Genomic DNA, 19160 nt, shown 5'->3' with positions numbered 1-19160 from the left:
AGCACCCTGCACCATACTGTATATCATCCTCTTGATCTTTTTTAAGTTTTTTCTTGTTTTCTTCTTTCTGGACTCCGTAGTGGCCAACTGTGCTGCATACTTTGCTTTACCAATGCAAACCTTGTCCATCCATTCAAATTCTCTGATGCAGTTTGCTCCAGAATTAATTCCCATATGTTGTAGCACTTTCACGCTACCAATGTTGCCATCATTAAAAGCAATAACAGCATAACTGACCCCCACTTTAGTGCCTTCATTACGAGAAAAACAATTTTTGGTCTACATCTACATCTACATCCATACTCCTCAAGCCACCTGACGGTGTAGGGTACCTTGAGTACCTCTATTGGTTCTCCCTTCTATTCCAGTCTCGTATTGTTCGTGGAAAGAAGGATTGTCGGTATGCCTCTGTGCGGGCTCTAATCTCTCTCATTTTATCCTCATGGTCTCTTCGCGAGATATACGTAGGAGGGAGCAATATACTGCTTGACTCCTCGGTGAAGGCATGTTTTCGAAACTTCAACAAAAACCCATACCGAGCTACTGAGTGTCTCTCCTGCAGAGTCTTCCACTGGAGTTTACCTAACATCTCCGTAACACTTTCACGATTACTAAATGATCCTATAACGAAGCATGCTGCTCTCTGTTGGATCTTCTCTCTCTCTTCTATCAACCCTATCTGGTATGGATCCCACACTGCTGAGCAGTATTCAAACAGTGGGCGAACAAGTGTACTGTAACCTAATTCCTTTGTTTTCGGATTGCATTTCCTTAGGATTCTTCCACTGAATCTCAGTCTGGCATCTGATTTACCGACGATCAACTTTATATGATCATTCCATTTTAAATCACTCCTAATGCATACTCCCAGATAATTTATGGAATTAACTGCTTCCAATTGCTGACCTGCTATATTGTAGCTAAACAATATGGGATCTTTCTTTCTATGTATTCGCAGCACATTACACTTGTCTACATTGAGATTCAATTGCCATTCCCTGCACCATTCATCAATTCGCTGCAGATCATCGTGCATTGCAGTACAATTTTTCACTGTTGCAACATCTCAATATACCACAGCATCATCCGCAAAAAGCCTCAGTGAACTTCCGATGTCATTCACAAGGTCATTTATGTATATTGTGAATAGCAACGGTCCTACGACAATCCCCCGCAGCACACCTGAAATCACTCTTACTTCGGAAGACTTCTCTCCCTTGAGAATGACATGATGCATTCTGTTATCTAGCAACTCTTCAATCCAATCACATAATTGGTCTGATAGTCCATATGCTCTTACTTTGTTCATTAAACGATTGCGGGGAACTGTATCGAACGCCTTGCGGAAGTCAAGAAACACAGCATCTACCTGGGAACCCGTGTCTATGGCCCTCTGAGTCCCGTGGACGAATAGCACGAGCTGGGTTTCACCCGATCGTCTTTTTCGAAACCCATGCTGATTCCTACAGAGTAGATTTCTAGTTTACAGAAAAGTCATAATACTCGAACATAATACATGTTCTAAAATTCTACAACTGATCGACGTTAGAGATATAGGTCTATAGTTCTGCACATCTGTTCGACGTCCCTTCTTGAAAACGGGGATGACCTGTGCCCTTTTCCAATTCTTTGGAACGCTACACTCTTGTAGAGACCTACGGTACAGCTGCAAGAAGGGGGGCAAGTTCCTTCGCATACTCTGTGTAAAATTGAACTGGTATCCCATCATGTCCAGCGGCCTTTCCTCTTTTGAGTGATTTTAATTGTTTATCTATCCCTCGGTCATCTATTTCAATATCTACCATTTTGTCATCTGTGCGACAATCTAGAGAAGGAACTACAGTGCAATCTTCCTCTGTGAAACAGCTTTGGAAAAAGACATTTAGTATTTCGGCCTTTAGTCCATCATCCTCTGTTTCAGTACCTTTTTGGTCACAGAGTGTCTGGACATTTTGTTTTGATCCACCTACCGCTTTGACATAAGAGCAAAATTTCTTAGAATTTTCTGCCAAGTCAGTACATAGAACTTTACTTTCGAATTCATTTAACACCTCTCTCATGGCCCTCCTCACATTACATTTCGCTTTGCGTAATTTTTGTTTGTCTGCAAGGTGTTGGCTATGTTTATGTTTGCTGTGAAGTTCCCTTTGCTTCCGCAGCAGTTTTCTAACTCGGTTGTTGTACCACGCTGGCTCTTTTCCATCGCTTACGATCTTGCTTGGCACATACTCATCTAACACATATTGTACGATGATTTTGAACTTTGTCCACTGATCCTCAACACCATCTGTACTTAAAACAAAACTTTTGTGTTGAGCCGTCAGGTACTCTGAAATCTGATTTTTGTCACTTTTGCTAACCAGAAAAATCTTCGTACCTTTTTTAATATTTCTATTTACGGCTGAAATCATCGATGCAGTAACTGCTTTATGATCGCTGATTCCCTGTTCTGCATTAACTGTTTCAAATAGTTCAGGTCTGTTTGTCACTAGAAGGTCTAATATGTTATCGCCACGAGTCGGTTCTCTGTTTAACTGCTCAAGGTAGTTTTCAGATAAAGCTCTTAAAAAATTTCACTGGATTCTTTGCCCCTGCCACCCGTTATGAAAGTTTGAGTCTCCCAGTCTATATCCGGCAAATAAAATCTCCACCCAGAACTATAACATAATGGGCAAATCTACTCGAAATATTTTCCAAATTATCCTTCAGGTGCTCAGCCACATCAGCTGCTGAGCCAGGGGGCCTATAGAGACATCCAATTACCATGTCTGATCCTGCTTTAACCGTGACCTTCACCCAAATTATTTCACATTTCAGATCTCCATCAATTTCCTTCGATACTATTGCATTTCTTATCGCTTTAAACATGCCTCCCCCTTTACTGTCCAGCCTGTCTCTGCGGTATACATTCCAATCTGAGTTTAGAATTTCATTACTGTTTACATTTGGTTTCAGCCAACTTTCTGTCCCTAGTACTATGTGGGCATTGTGACCGTTTATTAATCAGAGCAGTTCTGGGACCTTTCTATAGACGCTCCTGCAGTTTACTATTAGCACATTAATATTGTTATTCCCTGTTGCATATTGTCTACTCCTACCTTTCCGCATCTCAGGAGGTGTCTTTTCGGGCCTAGGGAGGGAATTCTCTAACCTAAAAAACCCACATGTGCACTCCACACATACTCCACTACACTTGTAGCTGCTTCCTGCATGTAGTGCACACGTGACCTATTCAGGGGGACCCTACATTTCTCCACCTGATAGCGGAGGTCGAGAAATTTGCACCCCAGATCTCCGCAGAGTGGTCTGAGCCCTCGGTTTAAGCCTTCCACTCGGCTCCAAACCAGAGGACCACTATTGTTTCTGGGTACGATACTGCAAATAGTTAGCTCAGATTCCACCCCGCGAGGCTTTCCGCCTTCACCAACTCTGCTAACTGCCTGTAAGAACTGAGGATGACCTCTGAATCCAGACGGCAGGAGTCATTGGTGCCGACATGAGCAACAATTTGCAGTCGGGTGCACCCAGTGCTCTCTATCACTGCCGGCATGGCCTCCTCCACATCTCGGATGAGACCCCCGGCAAGCAGACAGAGTGAACACCGACCTTCTTCCCCGACCTTTCCGCTATTTCCCTAAGGGGCTCCATCACCCGCCTAACGTTGGAGCTCCCAATAACTAATAAACCCCTCCCCCCATGTGCCTGCTCGGACCTTGCTGAAGGAGTGGCCACATGTCCACTCACAGGCAGAATGGGCGATGCCACACGGCCAGCCTCCACACTGACCCTCCGCCTCGTGCGCCGCAAACGCCGCTGAACCCGCCACTCCCCTTGCGAACAGAGTGGCCCAACCGCGCCCGGTACCCGCAAAGATGTGTCAACAGCAGGGTCAGTGGGTGAAGCATGTAACACCTGGGGTGTACCATGCAATGCACCAGACTCCCCACTGCCACTACACTCCGAGGCAGCAGCCAGAAGACGGCTAACCACGGCCATCAACACGTTCAGCTGTTCGCGAACAGTGGCCAGCTCCTCCTGTGTCCGTACACAGCAGTCTCACATCCTATCCATCCTAAGAAATCAATTTACTGTAGAGAGTTAATCAACTTATAACTAGACTGCTAATTCACTAAAGGCGGCTGATAGTTGACTAAATTGTGGTTACTAGATACTTCCTGTAGAAAACAATGAAAATAGCACTACCTGTCTCTGGACTGTATTCAAAACAAACACTAGCACTACTGGCACTATGGCTGACTAAACGGACTCTCTCTGACTGTATTCAAAACAAACACAAAATCTATGGAACACTATTACTAGCACTCGACAATTAAAGCTTCCTAAAAGCAAAAACACACGGAAGAAGAAGTGACAAGTAAGAAAAATAGAGTTAATACTTAAATTAGCGTAGCTCGCTGCACAGCAGATGTGACGCAGACGGCAGTTACGATGACACTGACACTATAAGATTATTGAACGACTCATTGGGATTTTGAGTCTGACAATTCAGACACTTCTTCAATAATTCAGGATTGGCAGGTCTCTGTAAACAGGTTTTATGATATCCACAACTGCTGCTGGGATAGAATGTTTATGGCTGTATGACCTGTTTGAGTACTGGGCATTGCGGTAATTGCACCATGAACCAGATCTAGGAGGGCAAAGATGGTGTACTGGTTTATTATCAGCTGACAGTCTCTGGAAGAAGGTAGCCCATACTGCCTGCTTCATTTTCAACAAATCCTCAGTATTATTTCTAATGGCAATCTCATAATACTGTTGTAGTTCATCAATCATGTTGTCTGTCAGCCTGCTTCATATGGTCTTACCACCTGAAAGTGTCTTGTCTCTCAAACTTTGTTTCAACTTCCTCAATCTGGTACCCATCCTCTTCTGGGCATGACCAACACATTCCATTTCTGTGACAAGCTTCTCACCATAAGGCTGAGTGGCTACTACACTGTTATATGCATTTGAGTCTGCATAACTTAAGAACTTAGTGTAACACACTCCCCTTTAGTTTACAGATCGATTATAAATTTCAACAGCTGCACGGGCCTCCGTACGACTAGTTGTCCTTCATAATTTCTGTCACAAATATGCCCTTCTTCATTCCCTGATTTATACTTATAACAATGTTTGGTTAAAGTCTGGAAATCTATTAGCTTTCCAGTATCCACACTGGTCACTGTAGCAACAGAATTCTTAGAACTGCAGCTGCGCTTCTACCAAGTGCCCCAAAAGCTACTGATATGTCAATCATACCATCGTTTATTTCAGCAGCTTCATTTGCAGCACCCTTAATTGACTCACATGCAGCAGATCTCACAGCAGCTCCAATAAATCCTGCATACTTGTCCATTTTACAAAGTGGGCGTGGCATATACATCACGACACACATTGTTTCTGCTGCAGTGTGTCCTTTGCCAATAGCTCTCAATCCATAAAACCACCTAATATTTATTTTAAAATAATTATCTTTACACTTATCAGAACTCCAAAATGAATGAGTATATTTACAACTGGCAGAATTAATGATAAGTTTCCTGGCTAGTCCATTTGATACCTCAATGTCTTCATGTAAACTAACTGGCCCTCCACATACATACAGCACACACATTCACATAACACCCCTGTTAGGATGTGTAAATGTAGCAGAATATAACCTAACCTACCGTTTACATGAGTTTTGTTTGAGATAACTGTGTTATCACTATGTTTTATTTTAATCTTCGAAGCACTAATGGGTGTTTCTCTAGATACTCATGAGTTTGCCAGTATTTCATTGTCTGTAACTTCACACACCACATGCTGAACACAATGTTTCTCTTTATTCAAAATTTTATTACCATGAAACCCACATTTCTTAAAAACACTTCATTTTGGAGTCATACTTTTTGAGAGATTTACCAGTCTATTCGTCACTTTTCCTCGGAAGAACGTTAGCACTTTGATATACAAAGCATGTTTATACTATGAAAAGATACGATACTATTTTTGACTGTGCTACCAATACAAACACATAATTTAACCTTTATAACACAGCAATCCACAGCTTTCTACAGGGTGGTCCATTGATAGTGACCGGGCCAAATATCTCACGAAATAAGCATCAAATGAAAAAACTACAAAGAACGAAATTCGTCTAGCTTGAAGGGAGAAACCAGATAGCGCTATGGTTGGTCTGCTAGATACCGCTGCCATAGGTCAAACTCATATCAACTGCATTTTTTAAAAATAGGAACCCCCATTTTTTATTAGATATTCATGTAGTACGTAAAGAAATATGAATGTTTTAGCTGGACCACTTTTTTCGCTTTGTGATAGATGGGGCTGTAATAGTCAAAAATGGTTCAAATGGCTCTGAGCACTATGGGACTTAACTTCTGAGGTCATCAGTCCCCTAGAACTTAGAACTACTTAAACCTAACTAACCTAAGGACATCACACACATCCATGCCCGAGGCAGGATTCGAACCTGCGACCGTAGCGGTCGCGCGTTTCCAGACTGTAGCGCCTAGCATCGCTCGGCCACTCTGGCCAGCTGCTGTAATAGTCACAAACATATAAGTATGTGGTATCACACAACATTCCGCCAGTGCGGACGGTATTTGCTTCGTGATACATTACCCGTGTTAAAATGTACCGTTTACCAATTGCGGAAAAGGTTGATATCGTGTTGATGTATGGCTATTGTGATCAAAATGCCCAAGGGGCGTGTGCTATGTATGCTGCTCGGTATCCTGGACGACATCATCGAAGTGTCCGGACCATTTGCTGGATAGTTACATTATTTAAGGAAACAGGAAGTGTCCAGCCACATGTGAAACATCAACCACGACCTGCAACAAATGATGATGCCCTAGTAGGTGTTTTAGCTGCTGGGGCAGCTTATCCACACATCAGTAGCAGACAAATTGCGCGAGAATTGGGAATCTCAAAAACGTCGGTGTTGAGAATGCTACATCAACATCGATTGCACCCGTACCATATTTCTATGCACCAGGAATTGCATGGCGATGACTTTGGATGTCATGTACAGTTCTGCCACTGGGCATAAGAGAAATTACGGGACGATGAAAGATTTTTTGCATGCGTTCTATTTAGCAATGAAGCATCATTCACCAACAGCGGTAACCTAAACCGCCATAATATTCACAATTGGGCAACGGAAAATCTACGATGGCAGTGACAAGTGGAACAGCAGCGACCTTGGCAGGTTAATGTATGGTGTGGCATTAAGGGAGGAAGGATAATTGGCCCCCATTTTATCGATGGAAATTTATATGGTGCAATGTATGCTGATTTCCTGCGTAATGTTCTACCAATGTTACTACTAGATGTTTCACTGCATGACAGAATGGCGATGTACCTCCAAAATGATGGATGTCCAGCACATAGTTTGTGTGCGGTTGAAGCAGTATTGAATAGCATATTTCATGACAGGTGGATTGGTCGTCAAAGCACCATACCATGGCTCGCACGTTCACCGGATCTGACGTCCCCGGATTTCTTTCTGTGGGGAAAGTTGAAGGATATTTGCTATCGTGATCCACCGACAATGCCTGACAACATGCGTCAGTGCATTGTCAATGCATGTGTGAACATTACGGAAGGCGAACTACTCACTGTTGAGAGGAATGTTGTTACACGTATTGCCAAAGGCACTGAGGTTGACAGACATCATTTTGAGCATTTATTGCATTAATGTGGTATTCACAGGTAATCACGCCGTAACAGCATGCATTCTTAGAAATGATAAGTTCACAAAGGTACATGTATCACATTGGAACAACCGAAATAAAATGTTCAAATGTACCTACATTCTGTATTTTAATTTAAGAAACCTACCTGTTACCAACTGTTCGTCTAAAATTATGAGCCATATGTTTGTGACTATTACAGCGCCATCTATCACAAAGCGAAAAAAGTGGTCCAACTAAAACATTCATATTTCTTTACGTTGTTGTTGTTGTGGTCTTCAGCCCTGAGACTGGTTTGATGCAGCTCTCCATGCTACTCTATCCTGTGCAAGCTTTTTCATCTCCCAGTACCTACTGCAACCTACATCCTTCTGAATCTGCTTAGTGTATTCATCTCTTGGTCTCCCTCTATGATTTTTACCCTCCACGCTGCCCTCCAATACTAAATTGGTGATCCCTTGATGCCTCAGAACATGTCCTACCAACCGATCCCTTCTTCTGGTCAAGTTGTGCCACAAACTTCTTTTCTCCCCAATCCTATTCAATAATTCCTCATTAGTTATGTGATCTACCCATCTAATCTTCTGCATTCTTCTGTAGCACCACATTTCGAAAGCTTCTATTCTCTTCTTGTCCAAACTATTTATCGTCCATGTTTCACTTCCATACATGGCTACACTCCATACGAATACTTTCAGAAATGACTTCCTGACGCTTAAATCAATACTGGATGTTAACAAATTTCTCTTCTTCAGAAACGCTTTCCTTGCCATTGCCAGCCTACATTTTATATCCTCTCTACTTCGACCATCATCAGTTATTTTGCTCCCAAATAGCAAAACTCCTTTACTACTTTAAGTGCCTCATTTCCTAATCTAATTCCCTCAGCATCACCCGACTTAATTAGACTACATTCCATTATCCTTGTTTTGCTTTTGTTGATGTTCATCTTATATCCTCCTTTCAAGACACTGTCCATTCCATTCAACTGCTCTTCCAAGTCCTTTGCTGTCTCTGACAGAATTACAATGTCATCAACGAACCTCAAAGTTTTTATTTCTTCTCCATGAATTTTAATACCTACTCTGAATTTTTCTTTTGTTTCCTTTACTGCTTGCTCAATATACAGATTGAACAACATCGGGGAGAGGCTACAACCCTGTCTTACTCCCTTCCCAACCACTGCTTCCCTTTCATGTCCCTCGACTCTTATAACTGTTATCTGGTTTCTGTACAAATTGTAAATAGCCTTTCACTCCCTGTATTTTACCCCTGCCACCTTTAGAATTTGAAAGAAAGTATTCCAGTCAACATTGTCAAAAGCTTTCTCTAAGTCTACAAATGCTAGAAACGTCTGTTTGCCTTTTCTTAATCTTTCTTCTAAGATATTACGTATTACACGAATTCGTAATAAAAAATGGGGTTCTTATTTTAAAAAACACAGTTGATATCAGTTTGAGCTATGGCAGTGCCTTATAGCAGGCCAACCATTGCGCCAGCTGGTTTCCCCCTTCGAGCTAGACAAATTTCGTTCTTTGTAGTTTTTTCGTTTGACACTTATTTCGTGAGAAATTTGGCCTGGTCACGATCAATGGTCTACCCTGTATATAAAAAATTACCGATTTTATTAGGTCTTGAAGTAATGCATGTAAAAATTTTAACATTTTCAACTGGTGTAGATTATATTTTAGAAAATAAAATAAAATACTTCCCACGCAAGTTTATAAGTAATATACATATCATTTTATTTGGAAAATTGCAAATTTTATAATCAGATAAAAACCCAAAAAAGTGAAAAAGAATGTTTTCCCCTTCTAACTCCCCTTAAAGTTATGGAAATGTGCAAGCTCTCGGAGCCAGTGGCTTCTTCTTCTGGCAGAAACAATGAAGGGGAAGGAAAAGGGAAGAAAGAAAAGGCTTGTCAAGGTTTAGGAAATGGGGAGAGTTGCAGAAAAGCTGCAGAGAAACCCAGGCCAGAACAGACTTACTGAATGGGATGAGAAATATGTAACTAAACCAGTCCATCTCTCATACCACCAGCAGATGTGAAGTATTCTTGTGATTGGTAGTAAGTCATAAACATTAAATTATTTTCAATGTATGTTCATATGTAATACTGCATGTACCTTTGAGGTATCATTGGGCCCATTGGGAAGAGGATCAAAATTAGGCCACTGCTTTCTAATTATTTGGAGCATTTCATTAAATGAGACCATCTTCCCATCATTCCATTTGTTGCCGCTGAAAGGCATGTACTCAATAAATCTTACATCAACATTTTTCTCTTTTGTTAACTCCACAAAACTGCACACTTCATCTTCATTAAAACCTCGCATTACAACACAATTTATCTGTGGAAGAAAGACACCATTAAAAACTTGGTATCAGATAAAGCATGGTTTAAACAGAGTTTGAAAGACTTTTTGATAGGCAACTCATCCTACTCTATAGATGAATATCTTAACAGTGGCTGTTAGGCCAGCATAAATAAGAATGTCTGTTAGATTTCAGTTCTGAGAGCACTTTGTCATAACAGTCAAGATTATGTATTTTTGTTTGATAGATTTATTAGTAGTGCATAACAATATTTCAGTCTGACAGCGTATCAATTCTGAAAAAAAAAGCTGTTCCAGTTTGTATTGTATTCACCTAGTTTGACAATCTCCTGACAAATGATCAGGGTATTCAAATGTTTCATATTTTTTATGTTATACTTTCTGGCATGTTACTCACCCATGAGAATCATCTCATGTTTTGGGTCTTGGAACAAAAGCTGAATCTAATCTAATCTAACCTACAAAATAATGGTTCTACAAGTCTGTTGTTATATTTGTATACCTCACTGATTCTGTTAAATTAATCTTTTTCTCTCCTTTTGGAGAATGTCTGAATTTATCTTAGCATGCCAAGCTGTTAACCTTCTTAACAATTTACGAAAATTAAACTACATACATCTCCAATCTTTTTCCCCACTCCAACGCACACATCTTTTGCTGAAGGTATTATTTTAACTATTACATTAAATTAAGAAGCTTTCTTGAAACTGTGCTGCCATTTGTGAAACAAAGTTAAAAGTGTTCTCAAGATAAAAGGTCTTCACAAAAGGAGCATTTAGTATTTGTGCAGGTGGTAATACTGACAGCCTTCATATAAACAAACCCAAATGGTAGAACATCCTGCTTTACACATACACGCAATGGCAGAAAAAAGGAAAAGAGCACACCTTTCATTCAAGCATTGAATATATAAACTGATGAGACAAAACACTATGACCTCCTGTTTGATAATGTGTTTGTCCACTGTTGGAACAAATACAGCAGTGATTTTGTGTGGGACAAGTTCAACAAATTTCAGGTATGTTCCCAGCATTATGTGAGGTATGTTCCCAGCATTATGCAGCACCGCATGTCTAAGCACAGGTCATGTAATTCCCATAAATTGGAGATCAGTGGTTTCTGGGTGCAGAACTGGTATCTGATAGCATCACAGATGTATTCCATCAGATTCAGAAGGGGTGAATTTGATTCTGGCCTCGTGACACTGAAAGTCATATTGTTGAAACATGTCACCTTCATTAGAGACAGGGTGTGGACAGTGCACAATAATGTTCACACAGAACAAAGCTGTTATGGAGCCTTCAGTTACTACCACAGGACCCACAGAAGACCAGGTGAATGTCCTCCATAGCATAATATTGCTCCCACTGGCCTAAGTCTGTAGCAAAGTGCACCTTTCAAGCACCAATTCACTCTGTTGACGGTGTATGTGCACAAAACCGTCAAGCAGGTGTAATGCAAAACACGAATGATTCAACCAGATGACACATTTCTATTGATTCACTGCCCAGTCTCAATGCTCCTGAGCCACAGAAATTGTAATTCAGCAGTGTTGTCAACATGGGAACATACGGGGGTTGTCAGCAGCAGAGCCCTATGTTTAACAATGTGCAATGAATGGTGTGCTCTGAAATACTCGTGCTTCCACCAGCACTGTGTCATCAGACGTGCCACAGAAATTAGCTTCCTCAGCCGAATGTCATCTTTTTCAAAGGAACCATCCCAGCATTTGTCTTAAATCCTTTAGGGAAATCAAGGAAAACCCAAATTTTGATGGCCCGATGGGACTCGGGTCCGTTGTCCTCTCGAAGGCAAGTCCACTGTCTGACCACTGTGGTGGCATGACCTAGTCTTAATTAAGCCAGAAAATCCTGGGAAATGCTGACATACTTATTGATTTAAGATATAACAATTTAAAACAATCCTTTCATGAATTTCACTACAATTTTCTGCTCTTTTGAAAAAAAAATTCTTTTGACTGTTTTGATGTTGTTTATTATGTTTAAATAATGATGGCAGTCTCTATAAAAGGGCAGTTTGACTTTTAAGTTTAGTTATACTGTTTTAAACTACATCCTTCATCTATTTGTCCACCCAGAAGTGCTATAGGATATAACTTGAAGACTATGGTGAGGTGGTGGGGGACAGTCATGTGTTGAGAAGGAGGTGCTGCCAGAAATTAAGTGTGTGAGGTGACGTTATTGACACTGCATACAGGGCAAATAAAAATACTCTATTCCATATTCATTTACAATCTTCGTCTGGCCCCCATATGGTTTTACTTTTCTCCAATAAGAAAAAAGAAATTGTCAGTAACTGTCTTTATAAGGTCTTAAAAGGAAACAAACAATAGAAAATCTAGGCTGGAATAATGACCATATTATAAAAAAGATACATTGCTATTCACTGTATACAGGAGATGTTAGGTCACAGACAAGCATAACAAAAAAGACTACTAAACACATAAGCTTTCGATCAGAAAGTCTTCTTCCAAAGTGGACAAAACACACACACACACACACACACACACACACACACACACACACACACGACCGTTGCGCATCATCATGTCCTGACAAATGATCAGGGTATTCAAATGTTTCATATTTTTTATGTTATACTTTCTGGCATGTTACTCACCCATGAGAATCATCTCATGTTTTGGGTCTTGGAACAAATGCTGAATCTAATCTAATCTAACCTACAAAATAATGGTTCTACAAGTCTGTTGTTATATTTGTATACCTCACTGATTCTGTTAAATTAATCTTTTTCTCTCCTTTTGGAGAATGTCTGAATTTATCTTAGCATGCCAAGCTGTTAACCTTCTTAACAATTTACGAAAATTAAACTACATACATCTCCAATCTTTTTCCCCACTCCAACGCACACATCTTTTGCTAAAGGTATTATTTTAACTATTACATTAAATTAAGAAGCTTTCTTGAAACTGTGCTGCCATTTGTGAAACAAAGTTAAAAGTGTTCTCAAGATAAAAGGTCTTCACAAAAGGAGCATTTAGTATTTGTGCAGGTGGTAATACTGACAGCCTTCTTATAAACAAACCCAAATGGTAGAACATCCTGCTTTACACATACATGCAATGGCAGAAAGAAGGAAAAGAGCACACCTTTCATTCAAGCATTGAATATATAAACTGATGAGACAAAACACTATGACCTCCTGTTTGATAATGTGTTTGTCCACTGTTGGAACACAATACAGCAGTGATTTTGTGTGGGACAAGTTCAACAAATTTCAGGTATGTTCCCAGCATTATGTGAGGTATGTTCCCAGCATTATGCAGCACCGCATGTGTAAGCACAGGTCATGTAATTCCCATAAATTGGAGATCAGTGGTTTCTGGGTGCAGAACTGGTATCTGATAGCATCACAGATGTATTCCATCAGATTCAGAAGGGGTGAATTTGATTCTGGCCTCGTGACACTGAAAGTCATATTGTTGAAACATGTCACCTTCATTAGAGACAGGGTGTGGACAGTGCACAATAATGTTCACACAGAACAAAGCTGTTATGGAGCCTTCAGTTACTACCACAGGACCCACAGAAGACCAGGTGAATGTCCTCCATAGCATAATATTGCTCCCACTGGCCTAAGTCTGTAGCAAAGTGCACCTTTCAAGCACCAATTCACTCTGTTGACGGTGTATGTGCACAAAACCGTCAAGCAGGTGTAATGCGAAACACGAATGATTCAACCAGATGACACATTTCTATTGATTCACTGCCCAATCTCAATGCTCCTGAGCCACAGAAATTGTAATTCAGCAGTGTTGTCAACATGGGAACATACGGGGGTTGTCAGCAGCAGAGCCCTATGTTTAACAATGTGCAATGAATGGTGTGCTCTGAAATACTCATGCTTCCACCAGCACTGTGTCATCAGACGTGCCACAGAAATTAGCTTCCTCAGCCGAATGTCATCTTTTTCAAAGGAACCATCCCAGCATTTGTCTTAAATCCTTTAGGGAAATCAAGGAAAACCCAAATTTTGATGGCCCGATGGGACTCGGGTCCGTTGTCCTCTCGAAGGCAGGTCCACTGTCTGACCACTGTGGTGGCATGACCTAGTCTTAATTAAGCCAGAAAATCCTGGGAAATGCTGACATACTTATTGATTTAAGATATAACAATCCTTTCATGAATTTCACTACAATTTTCTGCTCTTTTGAAAAAAAAATTCTTTTGACTGTTTTGATGTTGTTTATTATGTTTAAATAATGATGGCAGTCTCTATAAAAGGGCAGTTTGACTTTTAAGTTTAGTTATACTGTTTTAAACTACATCCTTCATCTATTTGTCCACCCAGAAGTGCTATAGGATGTTACTTGAAGACTATGGTGAGGTGGTGGGGAACAGTCATGTGTTGAGAAGGAGGTGCTGCCAGAAATTAAGTGTGTGAGGTGATGTTATTGACACTGCATACAGGGAAAATAAAAATACTCTATTCCATATTCATTTACAATCTACGTCTGGCCCCCATATGGTTTTACTTTTCTCCAATAAGAAAAAAGAAATTGTCAGTAACTGTCTTTATAAGGTCTTAAAAGGAAACAAACAATAGAAAATCTAGGCTGGAATAATGACCATATTATAAAAAAGATACATTGCTATTCACTGTATACAGGAGATGTTAGGTCACAGACAAGCACAACAAAAAAGACTACTAAGCACATAAGCTTTCGATCAGAAAGTCTTCTTCCAAAGTGGACAAAACACACACACACACACACACACACACACACACACACACACACACTCACACACACACGCGACCGTTGTTTCTCCCATGATGCGCAGTTGCTCCCAGTCTGGCCCTAGCAGCCAGAGACAGTGGTCATGTATGTGTGATCTGCATTTGCGCGCATGTGTGTGTGTGTGTGTGTGTGTGTGTGTGTGTGTGTGGGAAGGGGGGGGGGGGGTTTGCACCAAAAGCTTACGTGTTTAATAGGTGGTGTATTTTTTTTTTTTTTTTCCCCTGCCTGCAACACAACATCTACACTATACAGTGAGTGCCAATCTATCATTTGATAATACTGTCGTTACCACCTTGCCAAGAGGCATATTGTGGAGTAATCCGAAGGGCTCTACTAATTTGTACAAGAGGGAGGAGAGCACAATCTCAATGTAAGTTTTTAGAAAACTGGTATGTGCATTAATTCTGCAAACCTTTCAGAAAGGACATGGTATGCATTTCATTCAGCAAGATGAGTAATAAACAATATTAGCAATACTGCATCAAACTTGTTCACTTTCATCTTTGGATTAAACATTCGATTTCAGAGAGTACAGAATTTGGCAGAATCAAATTTTGGGGATATGTGGAACTGGGACAATGGCATATTTTTTACCCATTCAACAAACTAAGCACTGCTGATTGCTACTTTTATTGTGTCTGCTGCTGCAATGCATATATGAAACTGTAAGTGCAGCATCTGTGATGGAATAAAATGTTATACAAATGAAACAAACAGGCACAGTGAAATAGAGTAGTATGGCTCATCATTTCGGTCTCACAGATTAGCAGGTGTTGACTTGAAAGATAATACTTAAGAAGTTGAATCCAAAGGAGAGGATGTACCGTATTTACTCAAATCTAAGCCGCTCTTTTTTTCCGGTTTTTGTAATCCAAAAAACCACCTGCGGCTTAGATTCGAGTGCAAAGCAAGTGGAAGTTCTGAAAAATGTCGGTAGGTGCTGCCACAACTAACTTCTGCCGTCGAATATATGTAGCGCTACACAGGCATGCTTCGTAGGCACAAAGATAAATACTGGCGCCAAAACCTCTGCGTCAGTAAATAAATTTAAAAAAAAGGTGGAAGACAATTTTCATACATTATCCAACGAAGTAAATACAAATTCCGTATTGTTCATCTTCGAATGTAGCAGAACTTCAATGTATTACGAAAATCCGACTGGCAAGACTGTTTGGGATGTTTGTCAATATGGCCAACTCTACGTTCTGAATTTTTTCCTACCTGTGAGAAGAGATGGTTGCTAATAGGAACCTGATGAAATGTGAATCACATGCAGTATTCTCTTCATCATAAGAGTAATACAAATATAAACATTTTGCCACGTATTCTTTCGTGTTTGCTGCTATCTTATTTAAATCCTGTCTGCCTAATAAACTACGAAACTAGAGTGAGACAACAGCAAACGCGGAAGAATATACGTATCGTGTCATGTTTATATTCGTATTATTCTTATGCCTAATAGTGATACAGTCAGAAATGAAGCACGGCAACTGACTAGATTTTTAAATCTAAGATGACTCTAATTTCTGTGCAGAATTTGATGTACTAAAGAAGCGGCCGCAAAGATTTTCAAATGGAGAAAAATTTTCGCCTAACTCTCGTTCAGAACATGTTCTATCATACGCAGTCTATTATTTGGTTCTTGTTGATCATTATCAAAGAAAGCAGCAGTGTAAGTAACAAGAAATAGTAGTCTCTTGCCATTGTTCCGCTAATGAGATGATTTCTCTCTCTCTCTCTCTCTCTCTTTTTTTTTTTTTTTTTTAAAAAAAATTGTAGGCGGCGGTAACGTGCACAAAAGCAAGCCATGCCGCGAGCGATGACAGTCCGCAAACACGCACTATCAGAATGCGACAAACAATGCATGACACAGTACAGTAATGCATTTTCAGCTTAGAGTGACATAAACGCCTATAACAAGGAAAACGGCACTTATCAGATCAAAGCAAAATAAGCAATCGATTCAAACCAGACGATGCATGTGAAAAAGGAAGGGTACCAGTATAAATACGGACGGAGCGCCCGACGCATAGCAAAGGCTACCTGGTAAAGCTTAACTGCTAAGCTTACGACTCGAACCAAACTACTGTAGCTGTATCGTCAATGATTCGACCTAAGTTGTGTCTCATATTACAATGGACCGACTTTGTTTCGATTTGGAGGTGTGGCCTAAAACTTTTCTCTCCCCTTGAACTTCGAGTCTCAAATTTCAGGTGCAGCTTAGATTCAAGAATTTTTTTTTTCCTTCCTTTATTTCGAGTCTCATTTTTCAGGTTTGAGTGCGGCTTAGATTTGAGTAAATACGGTAGGTGGTATTTCAACTAATTCTAACTATGAAATAAAACAAAGTACAGCAGGGAGCTCTGACGAATCAAAGAGCAGCAATGAAGATTCTGATGAATAGTAAAGTATGAGTTAAGAAATAAGATGCTACTGAGATCGTAAATTTTTGTTGTGTTGATGAATCTGTTAACAAACATATTCAAAAATGCACTGAAACATTGGCACATGTAGTGTTGGGAGGTGATAAACTGTCATTACTGTTAGAGGAGCTCCGTATTTCTTGCTGTTCTACTCCTACATGACACTGTATCTGAAGGTATAGAATGAATCTTCACTGGCTAGAGAAATGGGTAACACAATTTTACAAGTCTCTGCTGTCATGTAATCTCTTCAGGGAAATCATGACTGTACTAAGATTCGGTTTGTGGTTGACAAGGTCAGAGTCATTAAGAAATGCAAGGCAGCTACCATGTCAGTCCTAGAAGAGAGAGACATAGCAAACTGTCAAAGGATGTACATTCCCGGTGCATATGTTTGTGGTGATGTACTAACCAAGTAATACTGTGTGTCAGGCAGCGCATTACTCAAGAACCATCATGGAAGAATGTGGAGTGGTAATTTATGTAAAAAACAACATATCTTACAATGCATTAGATTTAAAGAGCCATTGTATAGAGCAACAAATTGAAGTATGTGGTGTTGAGATTACTGTAAATGACTTCACGGCTGTAGTGTTAGCACTGTATAGATCTCCCTCAGGGAATTTGAATGTATTTCTTAAGCACTTAGATTCTTCATTATCCATACTGTACTCAAAGCCCAAGAACTTGATAATTTCTGGTGACTTTAATGTTGATTTCCTAAATGAGAGCAATAGTAAAGCTGATTTAGTACATTTAATGGAGTCTTATAATCTGATGGCAATAGTAGATTTCCCAACTCGGGTTACTGTTAACAGTAAAAGTCTGATAGATAATATATTTATAGATAAGTCTACATGGAATGAGATCACTGTACATCCAATCCTTGGCCTTTCTGATCATGGTGGTCAATTGCTTAGGCTCAATTACATCAGTGTGTGCAACAGTTCCGAGCATTCTTGGAAATCTTTTAGGATAATAAATGAACAGGGCCTTAAAAAATTCAATGATAGCCTAAAATAGATAGACTGGAGCCGAGTTTATAGGGAAACAGATGTAAACAAAAAGTACAATTCATTTTTAAATGAATTCATGTCTGTATTTGAGTCCATCTTTCCCAAAAAAGTAGTTAGAAATAGTCATATAGGCAATGCCAAGAAGTCTTGGATCACTACAGGGATAACAACATCTTGTAGAACAAAGAGGATGTTATAAAGTTCTCTCAGGACTTGTAATGATCCAAAGAAACGACAACACTACAAACTTTACTGTAGCATTCTCAAGAAGGTTATAAATAAATCTAAAAATATGTGCATAAAATCAGAAATTGAAAGCTCAGAAAATAAAATTAAAACTATATGGAATGTAATAAAGAGGGAAACTGGCAGGACAACAGGGAACATGTCTCAGGTAGAGATTAAAACAGGGGACAGTATCATTAAGAAACCTGAGTTGGTTGCAGAAATATTTAATAACCACTTTTTGAGAGCAGCAGAGAAGACAGGCTGTAATGGTTCCATGGAAGAATCATTGTCCCTCCTACAGAAAGCTATTAGCAACAGAATCCCACAGTTATCCTTATCTCCAGTTACTGTAAGCGAAGTCATAAGAGTAATTAGATCATTAAAAAATAAAAATTCTGCTGGTGTGGACAATATTTCTAGTAAAATTCTGAAACACTGTTATAAATTTGTTAGTCCCGTCTTATGCAACATATACAATGCATCCCTACAAGATGGGATTGTCCCTGACAGACTTAAGTTGGCTGTAGTGATTCCTCTCTTTAAAAAAGGGGATAAAAGCATTGTTACAAACTATCGCCCAATATCCCTATTAACTACCTTCTCGAAAATTCTAGAAAAACTCATGCACAGGAGGATTGTAGACCATCTCAACTACCATAGTATCTTAAGCAAAA

At 39.9% G+C, this 19160-nt stretch overlaps 1 protein-coding gene across 1 annotated transcript in view; it reads right to left on the bottom strand.

Annotated features, from left to right (window-relative positions):
• The window catches only part of LOC124722813 (molybdenum cofactor biosynthesis protein 1-like), a 76167-nt gene that overhangs the window by 21990 nt on the left and 35017 nt on the right, over positions 1-19160 (bottom strand). The window contains exon 5 of the mRNA XM_047247940.1: positions 9830-10054. Within this exon, the coding sequence (XP_047103896.1) occupies positions 9830-10054 (225 nt within the window). The remainder of the gene's footprint in view (positions 1-9829; positions 10055-19160) is intronic.

Source organism: Schistocerca piceifrons, chromosome X (genome assembly GCF_021461385.2).
Source record: "Schistocerca piceifrons isolate TAMUIC-IGC-003096 chromosome X, iqSchPice1.1, whole genome shotgun sequence".
Taxonomy (NCBI): Eukaryota; Metazoa; Arthropoda; class Insecta; order Orthoptera; family Acrididae; genus Schistocerca; species Schistocerca piceifrons.
The sequence above is the reverse complement of the archived record's forward strand: the minus strand, read 5'-3'. Positions and strand labels throughout refer to the sequence as shown.